Genomic DNA, 26,014 nt, shown 5'->3' on the forward strand with positions numbered 1-26,014 from the left:
GCCTTGCTACTTTAAAGTTTACATATATTATTGAGATGAAATACAGGGCACAGGTACTACTAAAAAAAAGAAAAAAAAGTTAAGAAAGTAACATGAAACCAATGAAGTAAAATTTGAATTTTTTAGGTACCACAGATCTATGAAAAAGGAAGTGATATTGCAAGCCACCAAGGCAGGAAACCAAAGAAATTGCTTTTCACAGCTCATGTCTCAACTCAATCATACCGTGAATGGCATGGTATGGCAACAGCATAAAGCTACTGTTAAAGGATTAAAGTACACAATAAAACTGAATTATGATGAGTGACAAAGCAAACTTAGAAGGTCAATAGCTAAAAGTATACTGTACAATCATCAGACTTCCTATATTGTACCTTTTTATTGCTTGCTTTGAGAATGTCCAATTCTTTGAGAAGCAATCCTATTGTCTCCTCTTTATTTAAGTCTGAAGTAACTTGACAAGGAATCATACATTTGTAATGCAAATCATTATTTCTATGTTCCATAATGCTGTAATAAAGAAAACTATTAAAACAATATACATATAATTTCAACTATATAGGATCTATACATTTTACACTTCAAATGGGGGAAACATTTAATTTTAACAGTAAGTATGTAAAGTTACTTAATTTAAATTTTTTCTTGTTATGCACTGTTAAGAAAATACTATGGATGAAAAAGACTAAACATTGCAATTTCACAGAGGTGCTAATATACAATACATCACAGAGGTGCTAATGTATCAATTTCACAGGGAGAGCTAAATCTGTGAAAAGTATTTAGTAATGTCTAGAGATTCATGGTTCAGTATACTTAAAGAATGCAGTTTTTAAGGGCTTGTGAATGTTAATTCAATTTGTACTTCTTGTCAGGGCTCTAGATACATTTCTTACTTTTCTGAAAATAGGAACAATAAATATTTTTTCATTATAATTGACGGAATATCATATTTTCATTATTAAATTCGCAACATTAAAAATGAAAACCTATTCCTGTAACCTTTAAGCAAAAAAAATTTTTTTACAATGTGTATGCTATTTGAGAACAATATTAACTTGTTAGCAAGTACTATAAAGGAAGGGAAGGGAAAAGAGATGATCTCTTTTAGCCTAATCTCTATTATTTACTTTTCCCACGTGGTTATAAAGTTTATCACCTCTTCATTCATCCCTACTCCCCAAAAATGTACTCCAAACTACACTTTGGTAAGAATATAACTGATTGCCAAGAAAGTGGAACATATTAATATATCCACTTCATTATATATTAATATTCATTAATATAGTAATTTCATAATTTTTAAGTAAATAGAAATAGCTATTCCTATGTAAAACTCCGTTAAAAAGTATTCCATAAAATATGATTTTTGTCTGGACTGAAAACATAATATTTATATTTCAATATAGTTATAAATTATATTAGTCATTGAGAATCTTTAAATTTAGCAGTATTTTCATAGTACATGACTAATTACCAAAGTGCTTTTCTCCCATAGGTAAAAGTCACAGGTGTCAAAATTCAAATCCCTTCATGAAATAGGTAGCTACATAAAGTGAATGGGTAGAAACTACAGAATGTAAAATAATAAGGAAGGTAAATGGGAGAGTAGACAACCCTTCTAAAAGCATTCAAATTCATTTAAATGAAGAACAGCGCTGACCAAAATCAAATCATATCTTTGGGCTTATTTTGTCTTGGAGCTGCCAGGTTATAGCTCTGATGAATAATATCCCATGTAATATCAACTTAGTAGCTATTTCCAGATCCTTAATGAAAGGTCACTTAAAATAATATTCAACAAAACAATATAAAACCTCATGACCTTCATTCAAACTCACCTTGTGCTTTTTCACTCAGTGATTTAGACACATTATATTAATGTAATGAAAATAGTAGAGAACTCTAGTATTAGATTCCTCAAATTCTAATAAGTTAATGATATGTCAAATTTAGGCCACATCAAAAAGAAGAAAGGGAGGGACAGAGAGAGGGAGGAAGGAAGGAAGAGTTCTCCCAATTCTTACTTTCTAAATCTAAGGCTGCTAGCACTCACTTGGACTTTTCTGTAGTGCAGTAAGCTGTCTCATCACCTAGACGAGGACTGATGACTTGAAAATTCCTTGATCTCTGCTCTGGCGATTCTATGCCCTCACATGTAGCTTCATTAACTAATTCATTGGATTTCTGATGCATGCTTCCCTTAGAATTCACAGGCAGTTGCTCATCTGGCTGTGTACTTTTGTTTCTCCCCATGGTCTCTTGTTCAAGATAACCATGGGTTACGTCTGCATTTAAAACAAAACAAAAACAGGAGATATGAAACACCATCGTTACATATTAAATCAATCAAATGAATATTTTTGTGGAAATAAGAGCTCTCACAGCTTTAAATATGCACTTACTAACCTTACTCCTATTGTTATCAGACAAACATGTACAGGGTGATTTTGCCACAAATATTTCCATTTCCACAGTCAGTGGGCATTTAGGACAGTGGTTTACAACCTTAAGTGCACATCAACTGAGGAGTTTTTAAAAATCCTCAAGCTCAGGCCACATCTTCTACTAATTAAATCAAAATCTCTGGGAGTGATCACATGATTCCAGTATACAATCAAGGGTGGGAACCACTGACTTAGAGGTTATTATTTTCTACATTAACTTTTCTTTGCTAGATTTTGAAAAATAGGATGCAATAAGTTAACTGATTACAGTGAAATGATAATGTGCATGGAATTTGGGTATTGGACTGAGTTAAAATTCTGGCTTTGCCAAGCACATAACTTTGGGGAAATTACTTTACCCTTCCATACCTCAGATTCTGGTTTGCAAAATGGACACATAACAGTACTTACTTGAGTTGTTGTAAGGATTAACTGAATTAAGAATTAACGAATGCAAAGTGCCTGGCCTAGTGTTTGGCACATCAATAAGTGTTAGCTATTATTTTTGTAATCATCATCATATAAAAATGGAAATAATATAAGGAGAATTATTTTTAACTTCCATTTTATCAGATATGTATTATACACTAGAGTATATTTTGTAATGCCTGGCTATCTCATAAATATTAGTTATTTTAAGCAGTAACTAGTAAATAATAGCTATTTCAAAGGAAGAGTATATATCTGATGTTATAGTGAAATTCTGGGGAGAAAATGACACACAAGCAAGTACGCAAAACAAACTCTTTTAACCAGTAAATCAGATCAACAGGCACAAATACTGATTGTAACTAGGACTTTTATTATTTCCAACAGAAATAATTCTTCAACTTTTAAAAGCAGGTGAATCTCATGAATCTCACCTACTTGTTGATGATGCCTTAACTTGACAAACTTAAAATCCCTTTGAGGCAGAAGAAGAGTAGTTTTAGAGTAAAAACAAATGGGAAACATAAATAAGGTACTCATTCTTTAAGAAGAAATTCTTTGCTTACATATATGCTGAAATTAGGTAGAGCCAGTCATAAACTCCAAGTCCTGGACGTTATCTTATTGGTGGCTGAATGCTAGATCAGAAACCATTCATTTTTGGTCAATTACTGTCTATTTCCCCGTGTTTGTGGGAATAAACTGGGAGAAGGTGCTATCATAATTACATACTGTGATGTATCTATGAAATTTCATTATATTTTGTTTTAAACTTTAACAAATATAGGTATCTGAATATTATTTGTTGATTCTTGACATTTCAAAACACTTAATTTGGGCTTCCCTGGTGGTGCAGTGGTTGAGAGTCCGCCTGCCGATGCAGGGGACACGGGTTCGTGCCCCGGTCCGGGAAGATCCCACATGCCGCGGAGCGGCTGGGCCCGTGAGCCATGGCCGCTGAGCCTGTGCGTCCCGTGCTCCGCAACGGGAGAGGCCACAACAGTGAGAGGCCCGCGTACCGCAAAAAACAAAACAAAACAAACACTTAATTTGCTTTAGATGTTCATCATGCTACTTTTCTAGAATAGGCTGGTATTAGTGCCCCCCAAATCTGAATGAGGTATTATAAAATTTTATAAATGGACACTAAGGAATACCACTATCATTAACAGGCCATGCTTTTTTAACACTAACATATAACTTTATAGGCAATTCAAAGAAAGAAAATTATAAATAGCTATGGAAAACAGTATCAAAATAACAAAAGTTGTCTCCAGGGGCATATCAGAAGATAATTATTAGGCTCTATGCTATTCTCCAGTTTATGAGGTACAAAGATTCTCCAAAAGGTAAAAGGATAAGCCAAGGAGCATTGCCAGCTAGAAAAAGCCCCCAGTTCCCCATGACAACACCTTATCAATTGCTTCAGAATCTTAAGTCTTGACTCTGTGACCTGTTTTTGAGACCAAACTTACCATTATCTGCAACTTGTCCCATGTTTTCAACTCTCTATTTCTGGGTCTAGTGCAGCATCTCTCTTCTTTCAGTTTTTTATTTCTAACCTGTGAGTGCTTACTTTACTCCATCCCTGATAACTATATTGTTATTTGGTTACTAGATTTACAGCTCTCTTTCTCACTTCAGCTTACCTAATGTCAAATTTCATGATCCCTGAACTCTTGTAAATCACTGCCTTTTAACCTGTGACTGTAGTATATTCTCCAAACTGAGAGCAGACATGGAACCTTCCCAATAAGAGGGCTCTTTACTGATCCCTCCTGTATCCTACTAATTATAACCCCCTGAAGTATTATCAAAATAAACTCATCAAGTTCTAACACACTTCTGGATTTTAATTTTAAATGTTTAATATTTTTGAAGAATTCATACTGTATGATTTGGCTCCATTTCTGGATGTTTCTATCCTTGCTCTGTAGCAAAAGTTTTTAGATTCCTAACTGAAACTGTTCACCAGATATTTGGAACCTGCTCTACAACTATCCATACTCTTCCACTGAGAATTTAATTTTACTTTAGAGTAAACAAAGCTGATTTATAAAATTTTCCTTCCGGTCTGCTTTTTGGATGCTCTACTGGAAGACTATGGAAGATTTCACAAAGGCATTTGTTCCAAAACAGGACAAGCAGAAATATGCAAAGTAATGAACTGTCAAAGAGTTTGAGCTTGGTGAAGTAAAGAGAAAGCTGACAGACTATAAGAGTAAGAGAACAGGAAGAATGAGCACAGAAGAGAAGAAATAGGTTTAGGAAAAACACAAAGACATTTGTTGTTCTGGAAGGACAAGATGGTATAGTTGAGGAGTGAAAACTTGTAAAATGAGTAACACTGTAAAGACGAATTCCAAGATGTGGTAGACCTGGGAATGTGTTGGTTAAATAGATTGATGATGAAGGTACTTGGAGAGGAGGAAATCAAGGTATCAGGGTACAGGGAGTGCCATCTTTCAAGAAACTGAAGTCATTCAGAAAAATGGCAAGAAATGGAGAGGAGAAATGAAAGACAAATGCAAAAGACTTCACTGACTGCATAAACATGCTAAAGAAGACAGAGCCAGATGAGAAAGCTGACTGATGTTAGTTAACAGTCATTTCTTTCTATCTTTTTACTTTGAAACAATTCCAGTCTTATAAAAACGTTGCAAAAATAGTACAAAGAATTACTATACACCCTTCATCCAGATTCCTCAATGTTAACATTTTACCACGCTTGCTTTATTATTTATTCTATGTCTGTCTACCTACACATACATAATTTTTTCTGAAACATTTGAGTAAGTTGCTGGCATGAAACACTTTGACTTTTCAAGTCAAATTTTAAGATACTGCTGTATCACACTTCATTTTACCAAATTTTCTTTATCTTATTCACAGCTCAACTTAAATTCAATTTCTGAGTTAGTACCTCCTCCAACTAAGAGAATACAATAGTATTTAGTTACTCTAACTCAGTCTTCAATTATTTTTCCTAAACTCCAGTCCCAGAAGAAGGACTTTTGTCAAGTGATAACAGGATGATGCCACTAAAAGCTTTAGTTGAGATGTTGTATTACCCCATCACTTGAAAGAAAATTGCATTAGAAATATACCAATAAAATGCAACAAAAAGTGAAATTATAGGTCTGTTTCATACACTATTCGAATAGAAAGATAAGATAAATGTTTTAAAGAACAATTCACTTCTGATTCAAATTCATCTCTAAGCAGATGAAAGTTTAAACTAAAACTATTCTATTGATTGTTCTCTATCTCTCTCATATGGTTTGAAATGGAAACTCTGTAACTTTCTTTAGTAATTTGCTTCAGTGTTGAATCAATGTCATTGTTAATTGTTCCATCATTATGACTAACAGAATTAATACTATTTAAATTCATTTCTCCATAGGAACTTATAGAATAAGTTATTAATCTCTTCTTCATAATTCAATGAAATCTAACTTTCTTTTCTCAAATAACAGGAAATTTTTTATGACAACTATCAATCCCTTTATTTATTTGCTCTTCTGCAGGCACACTGCATTATTTGGACATAAGAATTTTAACCACTTCAAACCAAATATATTCCCCAATTTTTGCTATTATTATTTAATGCTATCACTGCCATGTAAACCTATCCTGTGACCATTTGAAAATGATGTTATGGAAGATTATTACTCACTATTCCTCAAATGCCACCTACTGCTACTGTTAGTTTATTCATCTGGGCAAAGTGGGTAAATTTAGTAAAGACTTTTTAGAATCCTAATACTTAATACATGTGCCTAGGCCAGCTGTATTATATGCTTTGAAGACCCTGTATCTCCCTAGTGACTTTCATACTGTTTCCAACGGATCATTTTCAAGATCTAACAAATTCTCCCTTTACTCCTGGAGGTATTACTATTGTCAACTAACCCAATGTTAGCGTTGCTACTAAATTCTCAGTTCCTTAGTCTAGAAAATTAACAGCATTATACTATTTCCTAACCTAGTAAAGAAAGCTTTAGGATCCCTTTTGAGTTCAATTCTCCAGATAATTATACATTAATGTCAGTTAAACTGACTGAATTGAATTAATTGAATATACTCAGTTAAATTGATGCTACCCAAGAAATCATAACTCATGGCCAAAAATAACTGTTACTTCACAACTACTATATAGAAGTGAGGAGGTGGCTAGAATCAAATAGGGATTCTTAGAGGCTGGGGAATTTTGTTCTGTCTGGCTTTGTAAATAGTTTGTGACAACTGGTATCTGTGTAAATGGATTTGATGGTCCCCTGTGGGGTCAATACTGTTTACAGAGCTGTTTCTTCAGAGTGGTTGAGCTAGAATTGTCTCTAGGGATCCTACAGGGGTTACTCAGAATAGCAACATCTCAGGTACCTGAGAGCTCAGTGGCAGAAAGAGAAAGAGGAATGGAGGTGCTATAGGCAGGTACATTTGAATAAATGGATCTCTCTCCTTCAGATGCAGGTGCTACTCAGGGGCACTTGTATCTAAAATGAACCATAAAGGAAGCAATTTGTTAATGTGCTCTCTGACACTTGCTAACATAATTGGTCACCAATTCTTTACACTCTATTCTTTTTTTGGAAAGGTTATTACTTATATCATAGCATCTGATTTTATAAATATAAAAAGAACAAAAACCTCATATTTATTGCTTCTTTTGTATATTGTCTATCACTACATTATGTAAAAACATCAAAATGATATGACACTTTTTGCTATTAAATAAGTGTAAATTTGATTTCATGATGGAAGTACTATAGTAGTCCCACATTTTAAACAAATGTCTTTTTTTCAATGGTTAAGAATTTTTCTAAACAAACATTAGTTTCAACACAGCATCAGCTAGTGGCTCCTAACCAATTCCTTAACTGAGTTACACATAGATTATCTATCTGTATGTGTGTATAAATATTCTTTATTCCCTTTACTAAATATTTCTGACTATTTGCTTCCTTTATGTGTGTGGGGCGGTTAGTTTTCCACACAGATGCATATATGGGCTTTTCTCTCCCCAAACATAAAAGAAGGACATCATAAACTTCTGCCATATCATAGTGGTTCCACTTAATATGAGTGAGTACAAGAGCAAAGTTTAGACCTTCCAAGTAGAATACTGGTGTATTTAGAGTTTCCAAGCAGAACCACAGTGCATGGGCTCTGAAGACTGACTGCAGAGTTTGAATTCTGTCTCTACCACACAGCTGTATGACCTTTACCAAATTACTAAACCTCTCATCAATTTCCCTATCAGTAAAAAGCACATAATAAAAGCACCTACCTCAAAAGGTTATTATGAGCATTAAAGTATTTAAATTATATAATCTCTTGGAAAAGTGTCAGTACAGAATACCACTCAATAAATGTTAGCTATTATTATTTGCAAGAATCTACTTAGCTAAAAGTAAGATTTTCTTATTAAAATGTAGTAAGAATAAATAAAATATAGTAAGAAAAAATTTTCTTATTAAAAGAACAGAAGACATGAACATGGAAAATAAATAAAATGCTACTTTGTTCAATGAAAAACATACAAAAAAGAGAAAATACTTAAGGTTAAAACTTGTAGTTAATACATAATGGTTTAATAAAGTTTGTATAAGATTATAAAACTAATAAGTTACAAAAGTAACAGAACTTCAAAATTCAGAAATCCTGACATTAGAGAAAGATCCTGAAAGAAAATTCAACCTCATAGAAAGAAAACTAAGAGTATATTTCTGTAAATTCAATCCCATGGCAGGAAAATAAGAAATTTAAATAACATGTTTCTGTAACATAATTTGAACACTACCATATTGGCACATGATATTAGATATGATCAGGATCATAGCTAGTAGATCACAGGTACTTATCCTACAGAGATTCTAATTTAGGAGTCACAAGAAATCAGGTAACTTTTGGATCCTTGGCTTAAAATATGCAAACTTGTTACCTGCATACTGTATACTCTCTCTCAGGGGGTTTTCAATTTATTTTTCGGCTTGACCAGCCATAAGAAGAAGAAAAAAAGTACTATAACTTTCATTTTCATTGTTCTGTATTCTCATTGCTCACATTTCAAGCATCCAAAACTACATGTAGCCGTTGGCTGTTACGTTGAAAAGCAAAGATACAGAGTTTTATGTGATTCTGATAAGGTGTATTATATATATTGAGGGGAAGTCAAAAACATGTGATGGGGGAGAGCCTGGATATAGCTATAAGATTTTGAAATAAGGCTTGGTAAAGGTTTGTTAACCTGGAAAATCATGAAACCTGTGAATGTCAATAATTTATTCATTTGGACATGAATTCAAAATAAACTATATCCTTTACATTCCCATACATGGTTGTATCCCTAAATAAACATGTCAAAAAGAACTGGTGAGGTTATTTCATCTGTGATTAAGACAATTCAAAGGCTTAGTGTACCATGTTACAAATTATCCACTGACTAGTCATAGAAATCACTTTACTGGAATTTTGTTATTTGTTTTATTATTAAAAAAAACTAAAGTGGTAGTACTACACCAAATTTTTATAAGTTTTTGTTTCAAGTCTGAAATAGTCATGAACATATCAATATTCATTCAACACACTTCTGTGCAAGAACTGTTCTGCTGTAATGTTTCAGCTTCTAAATTTTAACGTCTTTCATCAAATGAAGGCCATCAACACAGTATAATAGTGTAATTGCCTAAACCTTACACTGCCTAACTTATGAACATATTGCATAAATTAACGTTTTGTAAAAATTATATCACCCTATTTAAACCATTGCAAATATCATTTAAGCTAAAATGATTGTGAAAACTATCTTAAAATTAGATTAACTAGCACAACGGTACTCTTTATTCTCTTTTTTCCCCAGTGATATGAACTATTTGGCTACTTACTATATATTTCTAACCTTTTCAATTTTCCTGTTATAAGAATAATTTATATAAAGTAATTAAAAATATGAATCAACTAGGTAAGTCTTAAATTTCTACCACTGCAAGTAAAACAGGTTTCATAATTATATATTCTTTTGATTACTAAGTATGAACACATACTAATTATCTATGAATTCAACAATTCCATAAACCATTTATGGAAGGTAACTTTTCCAATAACAATTGTAAAGAGAGGAAAAAAACCTATTTCTTTATATGTGCCTTTCATTTTACTTAAGAACATTTTTAGATTTGGAAAACAAAACAGAAGAATCACCAGTCAGATACCAAGTGGAAATCACTGAAACACAATGTTAGTTCTAATGGATGGATGATTGTATTTGGTCTTTTGAAACTTTGAAGTATAGGTAAGTCTTGATCACACAAATTAATAAATCCTAAAGCTGGAGTTAACAATAACCATTACACCCAAATTCTGCGGCTTAGCCCAGCCAATTTTTCAAAAGGTCAGGTTGTGAACTGGAGAAGATCAGGGAGGTCCACCGCATAGCTTTGTTGCCAGGCATCTCTCGTCTGGATTGTTGCAGGCATTTATTAGTATTCGTCAGCAGACTCAACAGAGCAAACAAGAAATTCAAGCACGAATAATAAAATGAAATGCTGCTATATAACCCTTTGTCATTCAGCAAATATGGGACTTTTTAGCTACATTGTTCCTAAACCTGGGTTACTACTTTAATTTTTCTCCCCAGTGCTGACTGAATGAGTATGCATGTGTGTTAAATGCAGAGCTCCCCTAACAACTGCAGGACTGCCATTTAATCTGTTGGTAGATGGACCATTTCCTGTGGGAACCCTAGCTATGATTTCCAGATCCACCAAATAAATCTCAGATTAAGATTCCAAATGAAACCTGCCTTTGGCAGATAAAAAATGTCAAGATGGATATAAACAGTAAAATTATAAATTATCTAGGTGTTGCATGACAAACCAATGTTCAATTTTTTTTGTTGACATGTGCCTAGATATCAAAACTATATGAGACATTCATCAAATGTCACACTTTCATAATATTGGAGGCATCATTAAAACTGTTTGACTAAGGACCTCAAAGTGTTTAAGCAGTAGCTCAAAAGTATATTTGTGCAAAGTAGAAGAATAAATTTACATATCAGCAGCAGCTCATAAGGGATGGGTAAATATTCTGTTTATCTCTCATTGTAATTCAGGTTACTTTAAATACAAGGTTTTAGGAAATCATTATACTCTATATGGCATCATTACATAACTTTCTATGCAAATGATGTATGTTTTATTCAAATTCACCATTTGTTTTGGGGGGAGGGAACAAAAGGAAAAGGAAGGGACTCTCATTTTATTAATCAGCTGTGACTACTATACTAGTGTGCCTTGTTAGTTGCACCATAGCATCATCAGCTCCTTGTTAGTAGCATTTTTTAACTTTTAAAAACAGCATTGAAAACCTGAGACAAAAAAAGCCTAAGTAAAAAAAGAGAAAAAATTATAATGTTTTTGTTTCAAGTGACTCTGGGGAGAGGCAGAGATTTTTAAAAAAGAAAAAGGTAATGAAAGACCAATATAGAACCTAATAGAGACCAATGGCCTATTAAAAATGCAGAGGAAGCCTCTGAGGCTAGTCTCTACTGCATTCTCAGGAGATCAAGGACTTCCTTTTTAATGAAAATTTTTGTTTTGTCTTTGCTCTTCTTACCTGGACTAATGCAGCACTATCCTGGTGTTAAAATATACGGGTTGATTATAAAATATAGGCAATGAACGTTTCTGAAAGGAAAAAATCAGATTTGCTGAACTGAAATCATTATTTTTTTTTAACTTTGAACTCTTAAAAGCAATTGAATAAAAGGTTTCAGTGACTCCAAATTCTGCAACATTTGGTTTCTTGATGAAGATTCAGAAATCATCTAATCTACTTAAAATGGGAATTTTTTCAAATTGTAAGTTCTCTACACTTATTTTAATCTGTGGAAGGGATACAGAATATTATACATTCCACATTCCAAATGTTAGAATTTATATACAACCCTGAATCCTTCAGGACGATGTATTTGTCCTGCTTTTCCTATCATATTTCCTCCAATGTGTGTTACTGGTTCAAGGAAACTAAGGCTAAATAAACCCTACCCATCCTAATCTGTTAGGGATCAACATTAACCTGAAAATTCTGAACAGAAGGGGTAAAACTTTAAAAAACAGGATATTAATTAAGGAAGGAAATAAGGTATTTTGTGTTTAACTTTGATTATATTTCTATATTAGAAATGCTCAAAATCAAAGAATGTTACTATGTTTTACAGTACATCAAATTACCTTACGTACAACCAGTGAAACTATTAAAAAGGACATGATTTTTAATTTAAAAAATATTTAATTAGCAAAAACTAACATATTCAGTAACTATACAAGTATAATTTTATCATTGTGAACTGATCACTTTTAACTTTTCATCCACTAGCACCCTGATTTTAAAGTACCAAAAAGTTTCAATATGTGAAGACAAAAATCACTCAAAAAATAAAGTCCAAATAGAATTTTCTAAAATAATTACTTTTACCTTACATCTTATCAGCACAATTATTCCATTTGACAAAAATTATCACTTTTACCCAAAAGCTATAGATTAGAATATTTTTAATTCAATCATTCATTCAGACTATGAAATAATCTACGTAACCAATTTCAAAATTTTATAGCCTGATTTGTTCTAAATTTGTTTTTCATTCCCCAAGAGAAAACAGAAAAGGCAAAACACAAAGAAAATTTGTATCCGAAACTTCTTCCCAAAAGATAATAATGTCTTACACGATAGGTTGTTTTGATTAAAACACACTTACATACATGTACTAAACCCCAAATTTTTAACTACCAGATTTATTTATAACCAAAAATAGTGAGTAAATGTAGTCACATCAGTCCTATTCTACAAACAGCCAGTCAGCCTGAATCAACTGTGTAAATGGTCATAAATTCAGTCTATACACCACTGTAAATTGATTCAGATCTACAAAATCAACAAAATGCCAATGCACACTCAGGACTTTACAGTAATCACGCTAAAGGTGACAAATGCAGCCACTATGGAGACCAAAATAATCATCTTAAATATGATACACTGAAATTCAAATTTTTAGAAAATTTAAGATTCAATAATATTATTTTGAGATTTGTGTTGTAACTATGTGTTCCAGGAAGTGCTCTGGCATGAAAGGGCCATAACCAGAAATGGATGAGGACTTTTATCAGAGAGCACAGAAACGTAAGAATGGAGAACTTAAAGCAAAAAACTTTTGAAAAATTCAAGCAACTTTTCTATTTCAAAAAAATATATTTTCATGGCCACAAACAAATTTAAAAGAGCTTATTAAAAGTAGAATTGAGTTTCCTTAAACCAAAGAAGTAGTCACAAGTTGTATAAAGAGAGGATCATAGCATAGAAATGGAGAAGTACTCCTATTAAAAAAATTTACCATTTTTCATGCTTATTCTTCTTAGTAATTGTCATTTTTATAAAATGAAGGACCAAAGGTGTAGTAAGAATTCCATGTAAGAGTGTAGCCTGAACTGACCTACCTAAAATACTCTATACTTAGTAAAAACAAACAAAAAAAGAAATAAAGAAAGACTCCTATTACCTCCCAAACTTTTCCCTTATTAAGAATATATGGGCAGGTTCATCGACTGTAGCAAAGGTACCACTCCATTGAGGGATGCTGACAGTGGGGGAAGCTGTGCTTGTGTGGGGTTAGGAAGTAGGGGTATAATGGGAACTCTGTACTTCATGTTCAATTTTGCCGTGAGCCTAAAACTGCTCTACAAAATAAAGTATTTTTTAAAAACTGTCAAAAAATAGAAGTAAAAAATATTTATGGTATAAGTTCATAAATGTGAATTACTCATATCAGAAATGATGAGTCTCAAAACACAGTTTTTAAAAAACTTCATAACCAGCTAGAAAACTAAGTTGCCCTTATAAAAATTTTTTGGTTTTCCATTACATTTTCTTAATGAGGCCAAGAGTCAGGACATAATCATTCACATGAAGCTTAAAAAACAGACACCCAGAATCTCATTTATTTTGTAAACTTATTTTAAAAAAGAGAAATTAATTTTTTCTAAAACAGTATAACCTCCATCATGCTTTTAAGGATAGCCTTAGCATTTCCTCTGGAAATGAATCAATCCTTGTTGGCTCACTTCCAGTAGTCCTAAAACTACTCTCTCAAATATTCTGGATGGTCATGTGTAAGAAACTACCAGTACTCTATTAAGTTAGGTCCTATGGAGATAAATAGTAAATTTAAGCAGACCTCGATATGCTCTTTTTTTAACCCTTCTATGGCAAAATGAAAATTAAAAATGTATTCTTAAATTCACACTTGCCAAAAGGAAAAGGCACATTGTGTGATATCACTAGTCTGAAGATTTTTATTGCAATTGGGATTTCAATACAGACAAAATTAGATTTTACACTAAAAGAATATTAATTGATTTTACATTCTATTCTACAAAACATAAATATAGTAAATACAAACTATACTACTTAAAAGAAATCAAGTTTCTGATATTGAGAACATTATATCTGAAGAGAATAAGCTTCCTATAAAACTAATAATAACCGTTTCAAATACTAGTAATGATGTTTCTTAATAATTTTAAAACTTTTTTGTAGACCTACCTTTCACAGCTGGATGGAAGAACAACGATAACAACCACCACTTATCTAGGCCGTGTAAAATACTTCAACAATCTATTTTTTTATAAACATCTATAAAAACCATTATCACCACCACACTATTGAAAATAATTACTCTGGTATGTGAAACCCATATTAAATAAACTCATTTCCTGTTTCAGGTATTGTAGTAGGGCTTTTACATACACAATCTCTAATCTTCAAAATGTTCCTAAGGGAAGCATCTCCCTATTCCACACACAAGAAAACCACAGCTTAAAAATAATTACGAAACTTCCGCCCAGGTCCAGGTAGGTAGTAAATAGAAGACTGAAAACTTAAAACCCAGGTCTGTCTAGTTCCAAAACTATATTCTTTCTACTATAACATTTCACTGAAATTATTAAATGCATTAGTTCTCCAGTGCAATTTTCCTTTAAATTTAAACAAATAAAAATAAAATTAACAAACAAAAACAAATTGTGTTACTCATTCAGGGAAAATATACCATTACTTACTAGAAAGCCAATTATTAAATATAATTCAAATCTTATAATTCAATACAGAATGACTAATTATGTAGATATTTTCAAAATCTTGAATTTCAAGGAGGGTCTAATCATAAGGTCTAGGGAATCATTTTTTTTCTACCAGCTATCTTGCTGATAGAAATGGAGGGCCATTCTATGCAAGTTGCCATTTCCTTTCTGTCTGCTTTAAAATAAAATAGCTTATGAAGATGATATGAGATTCCATTATTTTTGTCATAATGACCAAAGACATTTAAAAGCATCCTACTTGTTTTCCCATGGTGTTTCTATATATGTCTACTCTTACAAAATGCCTGCAAATCATGCAATAGTTTTAGATGTAATTCAATTATAGAACAATATATGGGTAAAAAGAACACATACTTTTTGAAAAGAGAGAAAGATAAATGAACCAATAATAAAAGAGGTTGATGGTGGCACACAGGTTCCAAATGCCAAGCAAAAATAAATAGTATTCTGACTCAAGAAGAAACTAACAAATCACTTGTAAGTTACCTTTTGCTACGTTTTAGTTCTAGTTATTTATTTTGTTTGACAGAAAAAACATAAAAATCATGGAAACAAAATCATATCATCTTTGGAAATAAAGAAGACAGTTGCTTTTTACTTAAATCAGCAAGATAAGATTTTTTAAAAGATTTGCTAGCCTCCAATAAACTGCAACATGTAAGAAATCTATTGACATAAGCAGTTCTAGAAGGTTTTTCATCTCTCAAGTTTCAAATGAGTATGATGATTTAGAATCATGCTCACTTTTTAAGCTTAAAAGAAAATAGTTTAAAAACATATGATTCATATCTAAATTGAGATAATACATAAGTGAAAATACCTACTGTGTATAAAACACATTAAATATAATTTCCTAAAATAATAAACCTAACAATAATATTAAAGAAACTCATAAAATTGAAAGGTTTTTGTCTAAAGCTTCTTCAAGCTGTATGATTCCTACCATTTCTTACCCTCAATTGGTAAGAAATATTTAAAACATAGCAAACAATGTTTAATTTGGGTAGGCACAGTAACCTTCTTTAACCTTTCTTAGGGAACACTGACCCCTAAAGGTTCTAGATTTAAATAAGTTTCACAATATTCTAAATTTAACTGGCATCCAGACCTCATTTTTACCTATATTACTGTAGGTATGTATACTTATGGCAGACATGTTTATTCATAAATAATACTTAAACTATTTCCAATGGACTGTTGTGTACTATAAACAATTAAACCATGTTTCTGCTAATTTAATAAAAATCACCCAAATTTAAGAGCTATCCAGAAATTTATCATACTATTCCAAATAATTATTCGTAAGAGATTTCTGACCCCCGTGAGTTTTTTCTTACATAGTTAAGTAAATAAGTAAATGCTAAAAAAAGCTAAACAATCATATAATAACTGACTCTTTCTGAGGGTTAACTTTGCATATGTCCTTTGTGCCATTTCATTTTTTTCCTTAAAAAGCAGGGGGAAAAAAAGAATGCTGAAAAACAGAAAGCTTTCATGAAAGGACAAAACATCATTTACTTCTTAAGAAGCCAGAAGATGTTACCAATGCTTGCTTGACAACACGTGTTCATTCACTCACCTATTGCTTCCATCAACCTAAAATTTCATTCATTCAGGATTTTTTTTTAACTACCTAAAGAAACCTAGACAGTTTGTAGATGTCTTCACTCATCCTACCTACCAACCTCAGCTTTACATTTTCTAAACTGAGAATAATGACAAAAACTGAGAAAAATGTAATCGCTTTACCTGTTAACATTATTTACCTCATACTCTTTGACATCAAATATTTCAGCAATGTTTCTAAAATAAAGCTAGGAAAAGAATAACCACTTCAGCACTCCTTATAATGAAACTTCTAAGATGATGCAACGTGTAATAAAAGTTTTTAAGTAGCTCCATTTCCTTAAAAAAATAAGATAACTTTAAATAAAAATAACTATTTACAAGAACAGCCTATGAATATTTGTAAGATAGAGCTTTGAAGTAATCTGTGCTTTATGAAAAATCCCATATCAAAGAAATAACCATGTGAGATTTTACTGTTTAAACATATCAGTTATCACAAAACTAAAAGATACTACATTTACCTGTTTAAATTTATTCGTTAATAATGTTTCATTAATAGGCCCTTTATATAAAGGAATGTCTTATTCCTATTTCCAATGTTCAAAAAAATGTCTGTAAAAATGCAAATTTTCTTAATGATGTTTCAGTCACGTCTGTACCTCCTGCAAACTATTTATGCATCTGTCTTTAGCCCTAAAACCTTCCTTTCCAAAAGTGTCCTAGAGCTTCAGCAGCTCCGTTCCTTAACATCTTTCTTGGTTATTTTACATTTATGAGAAGTATTTCCTCTATAGCCCCTATTCTTTAGATATATTAAAAATAATTCCTTTGGCTCCTTAAAGATCCTTTTGTCTATAATGTGAATGACGTGGCTTTCATAGCAATGTGGCCTCTGAATAGGGAACATAAGCTACAGGGGCATCATTATTTACTTCCTCTTTTCTTATTTTGTACATATATTGAGTAAGAACTGCTCTGAGTTCCTCAAAAGAAGAGTGTTTGCTTGCTTATTTGCATAAATGAGTAAAAACAACTACAACAAATCAGTTTTCGGCTTCACACCAATACATCCTTATCACAAACTTGAATATAAAGAGAGTAGACTAAAATTAAGTGCCACAAAATCCATTCACTAAAGCTATTAACTTTGCATTAAAAACCTTTAACTACGTTACTCAGGTATCACTTGCTATTCCTTTATACACAATGCAATCAGTTACCTGGATTCTAAACTCATAACAAGTAGCCTAGAATCACAAATAAGAGGAGAAATGCTGCTAATGGTGGCATAAACGACAAGAAAATTTATAACAGCGTAGAAATCAAAAACAAATGCAGAAATCAAAAAAGGTATACTCAGTATAGCATCTTTCTATTCCTCAAAAGAATGTGTAGCTATTAACTGATTTAGTTTAATGACGATACAACAGTTCCCCAAAATGGCCTTTAATCTTCTGAAAAAGGTAACAGTGTGGTTGATAAATGGTAAAGAAAGAGCCCTGTTGAAGGAGGGGGAATCAAAAGAGAGAGATGTATGCAATGTTTTGGTAATAATTCTTTTTTTTTTAAATTTAGAGGAAATAAAAACGATGAACATAAAGGCCAAAGTCTTCAATTATATGTAATACTATATTCAGAATGATTTGTTTTCCAAGTATTTCAGATTTGCAACTGTATCCAGATTTAGTGTAAAAGACTTCAATTAAAAACCTAACATTTTTTAAACCTCTGTCTTTATGGCCCTCTCTCTACCATGCTCTATACGTAGATAGATGTGCTCTACTTACCTACCTACCTACCCATATATCCATCCATCCCTCCTTCCACCCAACCACCATTTCTCCCTTTTTCAGGCCATCTCTCAGTCTGCCTGTCTTTCAAACTGTATTTCTGTCTGACTGTTCTCTCCCTCTGCCTGTGCATATCTGTGTGCATCCTTTTCTCTGTTTCTCTCCTTGTCTCTGACTCTGTTTTCATGTCTCTGTCTCTGTTTCGAAGTACCTTTTTCTGCCTCCCTCTGCACATCTCTGCAAGTCTCTGTGGCCCTGACTCTCCAGGGAGAGTCCCCCTCTGACTCCGTTTCTTTGTGGGTGTCTCAGGGTGTGTCTTTTGGTGTGCATGTGTCTCTACATGTGTCTCTGTGCCTGTATGTGTCTTGGTCTGTTTCTCTGTGTATGTGTCTCCCTCTCCATATATGTTTGTCTCTCTCTGTATATGTGTGTATCTTCCATGTCTCTTTAACTTTGTGTCTCTTGTCTCTGTGTGTCTCTTTCTGAGTGTGTCTGCATGTACACCTGTGCCCCCCTCTCTCAGTGTGTCTCTTCCCCTTCCCCCTCTCCCTCTCCCTCTCCCTCTCCCTCCCTCTCTCTCTCTCTCTCTCTCTCTCTCTCACTCACTGTATGTCTCTGTCTCCTTCTCACCATGTTTCTCTCACTCTGGTATCTCTCCTTCTCTGTGAGTCTCAATATGTGTGTCTCTTTCTGTGTGTATCTATGCATGTTGTGTCTTTCTCTGTGTGTGTGCCTCTGTATATGTGTCTGTGTCTTTCTCATTGAGTTTAGTATCTCCATCCTATGTCTGTGTCTCCTTTCTGTTTGTGTTTCTTTCTCTGAGTATACCTCTCTGTATTCATTTCTCTACCATTCATTCTCTCAATCTCCTCTATCACTTTGTGTGTGTTTCTCTCTCCCTGTGTGTCTGCTTTCCTTTTTTCTCTCAATATCTCTTGCTCTGTGCGTGTCCCTTTCTGTGTGTGTGCATGTCTCTTTCTCCATGTGTCTTTGTGTCCCTTTTGCAGAATGTGGGTCTCTTTGTGTGTGCCTCCTTCCTTGCATGTGTGCAGGCGTGTGCACTTGTGCTTGTCTGCCTCTAATATATTGGTTAGAACAAACACACTTCATTCAGTGCCTTAAACAAGCACAACACCTGGGGTTTGGTAATAATACCTTAAAAGTCCTTACCTTTTGACCAGTCGTCCATTTGTACTCCCGTTCCTGTTTGCTCTGGCAACGTCTCTGGTTTCTGCGCCAAGATTTGAAGCTAAAATAAAGCCAACTCTAGATAAATAAACTTAAAACAATATATCAGAACACACCTAAACCTTACCTTTGTTTAACAGAGAATTTACAGGATAAATGGTTTTCTAAAACATTTATAATAGGACAATTAACTGTGTATTTCAACACGTGAAATTAAATCTTTTTTCTCAGAAAAAAGTTCTTTCATTCACACCTATATTTTAGTAAATACAGTTCAGGTTAAGCTTCTAGACATTCTTGCTGCTTTGGTGAAGGAACCATTTAATTTATTTAACTTAAGTCTTTCCAACTACAATTTCAACAATTAAAAAAAATTAAAAATTTACTCTATTTGTCAAATTTCAGATTTATTGATTTGAATGCATATTTTCATATAAAACATTTCATACTTGTAAAAGTAATTTTAAATGCTATTCTAATTTTTTAAAAGATTATCATTAACTTGTGGAGTTACTGATTTTTCTCTCTTGCATTTGTTTTCATAATAAATATCATAAAAACTATGCAAGTTTTTTTTTTTTGCATGCTTTTAAGGAGAATAAAATTAGATTTACCTCACAGCTAGAACTCTGTGTTCTTTAAAAAGTCCTCAAATAAAGCTGTAGTAAGCTTCTCCTTTCCAATTTTCTCTAAATATGTTGATCTGGAGTTGGCAATCTTTTTCTAAGTTCCTCATTTACTTTTGGATTAGCTGAAAATATAGGAAGTTATTAATATCAAAGAAATATGTTCCAGTCAATGAAGCCACTTCCCTCCATATTGCCCAAAAAGGTTAATAATAATTGCGGTCTTTTAATAAGAGATTCATATAGCAAGACATGTAGAAAATATAGCCTTTAATAACCTCTGGAGTATTTTAAAACATGTCTTACAGGTCTTAATGTGCTTAGTAATATACTATTTAAAACCATAATTTTATCCCTCTTCAATATACAGTCACTCTTCCTCATCATTTACCCAGCTAATGAATGCCAGCAATTAGTAAAATGTAATCCCATTGCACAATCATTTTAATGCTTTTAGCACTCAGAAAAGTAAACACCAAATTAATACTGCTCAAGCCATATCAGATCCTAGTTGGAAGCAAGCAATTATAGTTCATCTCCTCAGGTGTAATTAAATGATTGGAATGATTTAGTTCCATAAATGCAAGTTAATTCATAAGCAAGCAACAAATATACTGGGAGTAATTACAAGAAACATTGACAGTCTAAGCAGGGCTAATTCTTTTATGAGACTGATATAGTAAAATGCTGCCCTCTCCTGGGCATATAAGTGAATATTTCAGAGCCAAAAACAAAACATGTCCCCCTAACCCAAAACCTAACTTTTAAAAAGACACTAAAAAACAAACAAAAAACCCAATAAATCAATTTATCAATTTGATTTCATTCCTTATACAAAAAATTTTAATTTATGGCTTACTATGATAATTTCTACACACCCTAGTAATTAATGCTTTTTCCATTCAAGTTCTGAATATGAGTCCCAAAACATACCTGGCAATTATTATAAATCTAATGAAACTGAATCATTCATATATAGCACTGACTGCAAGTGAAACTTCTAGTACCCTCTTATACTGCAAGACCAATACCTATATTCTTTCACTGGTAAACCCTAACTGGCATGTTAGAGATAATAACTAAGCTATGCTTTTTGTAAGTACTAAAATTTGTAAGAAAAATAATCTCTGACGAATGTAAAACAAAATACTTGGTATTACTGTAATTATACAAAATGGTCTAAAACTAATTGTTTTTAAGGAACTCCAATAACAAAAATAAAAACTAGAGCACAGGTATAATATCATTACAAGCACGTTTTAAAACATAAAGGGGAGCAGGTAGTACACAAAATAAAACACACCCCAGTTTTACTTAAGCCATTCCCCACTTTTTACTTTCTTAGGCTAACATTCAAAACAAATTTACTTGAACACTACTCGATGCTTATTAACTAAATTTATACAAACTTTCAGAAACGTATTTATTATACATTTGAGTTATGTTATAATCAGTAAGTCTGTATTAACACATATGTATTTGTAGCACTAAACCTATTTAGAATCATCCCTTTAACTTTCTGCAAAATTGAACATATTCTCAAATATTACCAATAGCACAACAAATGTTTAATTCTCCAATAGCTACAAAAGAGACTTGCAGAGGATAATGTTTAACATACCAATATTTTTTGGTGGGGGAGGGAACATTATTCTAAGTCATGGCCTATGCAAGCTATAAAAATAAAATAAAACAAAATATTAAACAGTCTTGCCACTAAGTTTAAAATGTACAGCACATTTGCTTTGCCCTTGATGTCACAGTCATATATTTCAATTCGTATCTTGTACACTGTAAGTTAATTGCTTTTGGAAAGTACTTATTATTCATGTAAAAATTAATGTGCCAATGTGTTTAAATCCTCTTAAATGACCATTCATGCATCTTTCTTCTTTAAGTACCAATGAAATCTGTCAAAAGACATCAATGCCATTTCTTAAAGAAAGTTCTAATAGAGATTTTTTTCTGCTAACACAAGATTTTCATATTCACCAACTTTACTTAAATTCCATTAATTTTTTAAGCTACTTTTAATAAATTCACCAAGTAAAATTTTTAGGCCCCAAAGTCTGTCATTTGTGTTCCAGCTGACGTTATGAATATTAATAACAGTGTTATCCTGATTAAATAGGCTTCATATGAAATCCCTGTGAATCCTATAGCTCAGACATCTCATTTTTCCAACTCTTTATGAATTTGGATTCAGACATTAAACTGGAAAAATCTTTAAAAACAGATTTAATGGCACATTTGCATACTGTCAAGCAAAAATTAGATGTTCTAATGATTCAATTAATTACAACTTACATATCTATATATTGTAATAGGACTAGAAGATTTTTGTAAACATCAACATATTTTACACATCTACACATTATAGGACAAAGGATTAAGACTATTAAAATACTGATTCCTTTCTTTACACTCACCTTAAATATTTGATATCAAGAACTTTTCAATCAAAAATTATATATTCACATTAAAACCAGTGGGATGATTTTTATAGTAGACATCAGATAAACTAGGCTTCTTAAAGTGCTAAATCATTGTATCACAGACAAAATATGTTAATTGCTTTATCATTATTAATGTCACCAGGTTCAAGCAGCAAAATAAAATCTAACTAAACTTCGTTTTTGTGTTAGAAAAAATAACCCATGTTAAAAAAGAAAAATAAAATCTTTACTATAACAGACAGAATATACCATATCAGCATCTGTTAAACTAAAATCTTCTCCATCACAGATTCCTGACCTCATTCCTCCAAGTTGTTTTTAGTTCTCAGAAGAAGTGAAAAAAGGAGAAATTAATAGCCAGGGAAACCACATACCCCCTTCTCTCTGTAAATATACTGGAATCTGAATATATCTACCTAAATTGCCTACTTTCACCCTATCGAAAAACAGAGATTGAAAAAAATTAAACAAACATCTCTATGCTCTCAAACGGGACTTGACTCTCCTTGTTTACTCAGCAGTAAAATACTTGATGAAACAAAATTTGTTCTTTGACTAGTCTACAATTTCTAATCTGCCTAAAAAGTTATAAGTAATTCTGACATTTATCCTTCAAAATTAAACAATCCTTCTTTGACAGAAAGGCACTTAAAGAAGGAATTTCATTCCCCAAAGTAAAAACACCCAGGATTTTTTAAAACTTATTTTAAATAGGAGATACCCTTCTACCTTACTCCACAAAAGCCACACATGGGCAAGGTGATCGGCTGACTTTGTTTAATGGTGTTTTTTTCATAATGCCTCCTTAGTTAATCTCAAATTTGTGTGATGTGAATCCAAAGCGTCAAACTAGGAATCATTTATAATACTGCCTCATATCCAACTATATGTAACTCCAATTATATCTAACTATAACCATGCCAAATTTTGGATTTTCTAGATTGAGAAATGTTGATAATTTCTGCAATGGAATGGTTTCATTAAATGGCCAAAGGAGAGCACTGTATTTCTGAGAGCCAGATATTTTAACATATAACTCAACATATACATATTTTCTACTGCTGGATTTTCATCTTATGAGACAAAAGTCTTTCAAATAGCCACAGTTCTTGGCACATTCTCTCACAAAAAGAATTCCTTTCACATCACAGCCCACTCCCTACCAAGCTCCAGACAACCCAAGTTCCCCACAGCCTGGAAAAGCAAGAAAAGGTTTAGGGAGAAAGGATAAAAGTTGCCCCATGCAATAGCTATCAAAATTTTAAATACATATACTATTTGACCCCTCCACTACTAAAAGTCTTTTTAAAATATGTAGAACATAGTTGTATGTACAAAGATACACACTGAAGCAGTATTTATTTGTATGAGAAAATACTCATGCTTTAGTCATACTGAACTTCTTTCTGTTCTTGAACTCACCAAGCTTATTCTTGCCTCAGAACCTTTATACTTACTATTCCCTCTGCCTAGAATTCTTTTCTCTAGATCTCTAAACCATTTTTTCTTATCATTTAGGCCTTGCTCAAATTCACCTCTTCAAAAAGGTATTGCCTGGCCATCCTATCTAAAGTAGAAACTCCTCTCTCACTCTCATCACATTACCTGTGCTACTACCTTCATGAAACCCATTCATTTAGGTTTTATTTCATTGTTTTTGGTATGTATCAGCCAACTATGCATAAGGAAATTACATTCAGACACAGCCCTTGCTTTTCTCTTTCATCTGTGTCCTTAGAAGGGTGTTTGGCATACAGTAAGTACTCAGTATGTATTTGATGGGCATACAGGTGGATAGACAGATGTGGAAGATTCTCTCAACAAGTATTTGTTAAGCACCTATATATTATGTGTCAGTCAACTGTTCTAGGAGTTAAATATAAAATAAATAGGTAAGACAAATAAATTTCCTACCCAAAATAAATCTTTAGCTAAAACAATACACGTACAGAACATGGATAAATTAAAGACAGAAAAAAATGTAAAATTACACTTACATATGTAAATATACATGCTTGAATAGGATATACATAGGAAACTATTACCAGTGGTTACTCTGAATAAAGGGCCTAAAAGAGTTGAGGCAGGGAAACTGAGAGACTGAGGGAAAGAAATATTTCTGTTTCATTTTGTATCTATCTATCTGTATAATTTTATTTTTTTACGAAGTACATGTATTATTTTTAACTTAATGATCAAACATTTATTAATAACCTTGGAATTTAACAAGAAACTTTGAAGGAAGCCACATTACATCTAAGAGATTCAAAATGAATAGAAAGAAAGTAATCTTTATGACTCCCTTGAAACTTTGAAAAAATAATTATTGCCTAATTAACTTTTATAATTATACTTTGTTATGGTTGTTTGCTTGCTTGCTTGGTTTCTGAAGAGTGAAAAGTTCTAATTTAACTAATATATGGCAGAAATTTTTTAGAACAGAAAAGTTTAAAATGAATGAGTTTCCTGAGAATTAAGCATACATTTCTTAAAACAATCACACTGCTTTGTTCAATTAGGGACTATTATAATAGTCTTAGTGTTCGGGATTCTGACGTTTAAAAGTTTATAATAGAAATTACTATCAAAAAAGACGAACTACTTCCCATCATTTAAAATTATGGAAGGGCATCAAATTAAGAGGAAATAAATATTTAGTGTTTAAGATATATGGCTTTCAGATTTTCAAAACCTGGAACACTGCATATACCAGATGGAACACTGCAATAGCTTTCAGCGCCAGTTACAAATGACACTTTGAGAATGAATCTGGTATTGCATGGCCTACTGATAAAATTTTAGAAAGCAAAACTTTAAAACTAGCGTTATTTTCAGAGGGTTAATGGGATACAGGATTTTCTAAAATATCCTGAAACGTTTTGCCCTAGGCCAAACTAAACTAAATCACTTAATCTAGCACAGAACAGAATATAAAAACAAAGTCATCTTATAGAATAGTTTCTCTAGGGAACAAACAGCCTGTTTTCTTAAGATTCATGTGATTGCCAAGTTCTGATGCAAGGACACACTCCTTCACACAAAGGCTTACATTTCCACACAACCAACTGAAGTTCTTGGCAAATCAACGGTAAAGAAGTATTAAGAGTAACTTAAATCGATCTGTAATGACAACTGGTATGAGAAGCCACTTGAAATCAAATAAAAGAACAGTTGTCAGAAAACGTCTTTCTAAAATAATCATATAAGTTCTTAAATAATTCATCATATTTCATAATGCTTACTAACAGACTTTATCAAAAAAATGTTTAATAATTCTCTATAGTTTATATAGTTAAATAATAAGTAGTAACAGGGACATTAACAAATAACATCAACATACTCCAATAACAA

General features: G+C 32.4%; 1 protein-coding gene across 3 annotated transcripts in view; it reads right to left on the minus strand.

Annotated features, from left to right (window-relative positions):
- MIPOL1 (mirror-image polydactyly 1) overlaps nucleotides 1–26,014 on the minus strand; it is a 309,506-nt gene that overhangs the window by 237,253 nt on the left and 46,239 nt on the right. For 2 of the 3 annotated variants that reach the window (XM_060004659.1, XM_060004660.1), the window contains exons 2-5: nucleotides 20,196–20,332; nucleotides 19,564–19,642; nucleotides 2,057–2,288; nucleotides 375–525 (exon numbers count right to left, since the gene is read on the minus strand). In XM_060004659.1, the coding sequence (XP_059860642.1) occupies nucleotides 375–525; nucleotides 2,057–2,288; nucleotides 19,564–19,582 (402 nt within the window). In that variant the 5' untranslated portion in view covers nucleotides 19,583–19,642; nucleotides 20,196–20,332. The remainder of the gene's footprint in view (nucleotides 1–374; nucleotides 526–2,056; nucleotides 2,289–19,563; nucleotides 19,643–20,195; nucleotides 20,333–26,014) is intronic. The other variant, XM_060004661.1, reaches the window with a different exon arrangement.

The sequence above is a fragment of the Delphinus delphis genome, chromosome 2, assembly GCF_949987515.2.
Source record: "Delphinus delphis chromosome 2, mDelDel1.2, whole genome shotgun sequence".
Classification (NCBI taxonomy): Eukaryota; Metazoa; Chordata; class Mammalia; order Artiodactyla; family Delphinidae; genus Delphinus; species Delphinus delphis.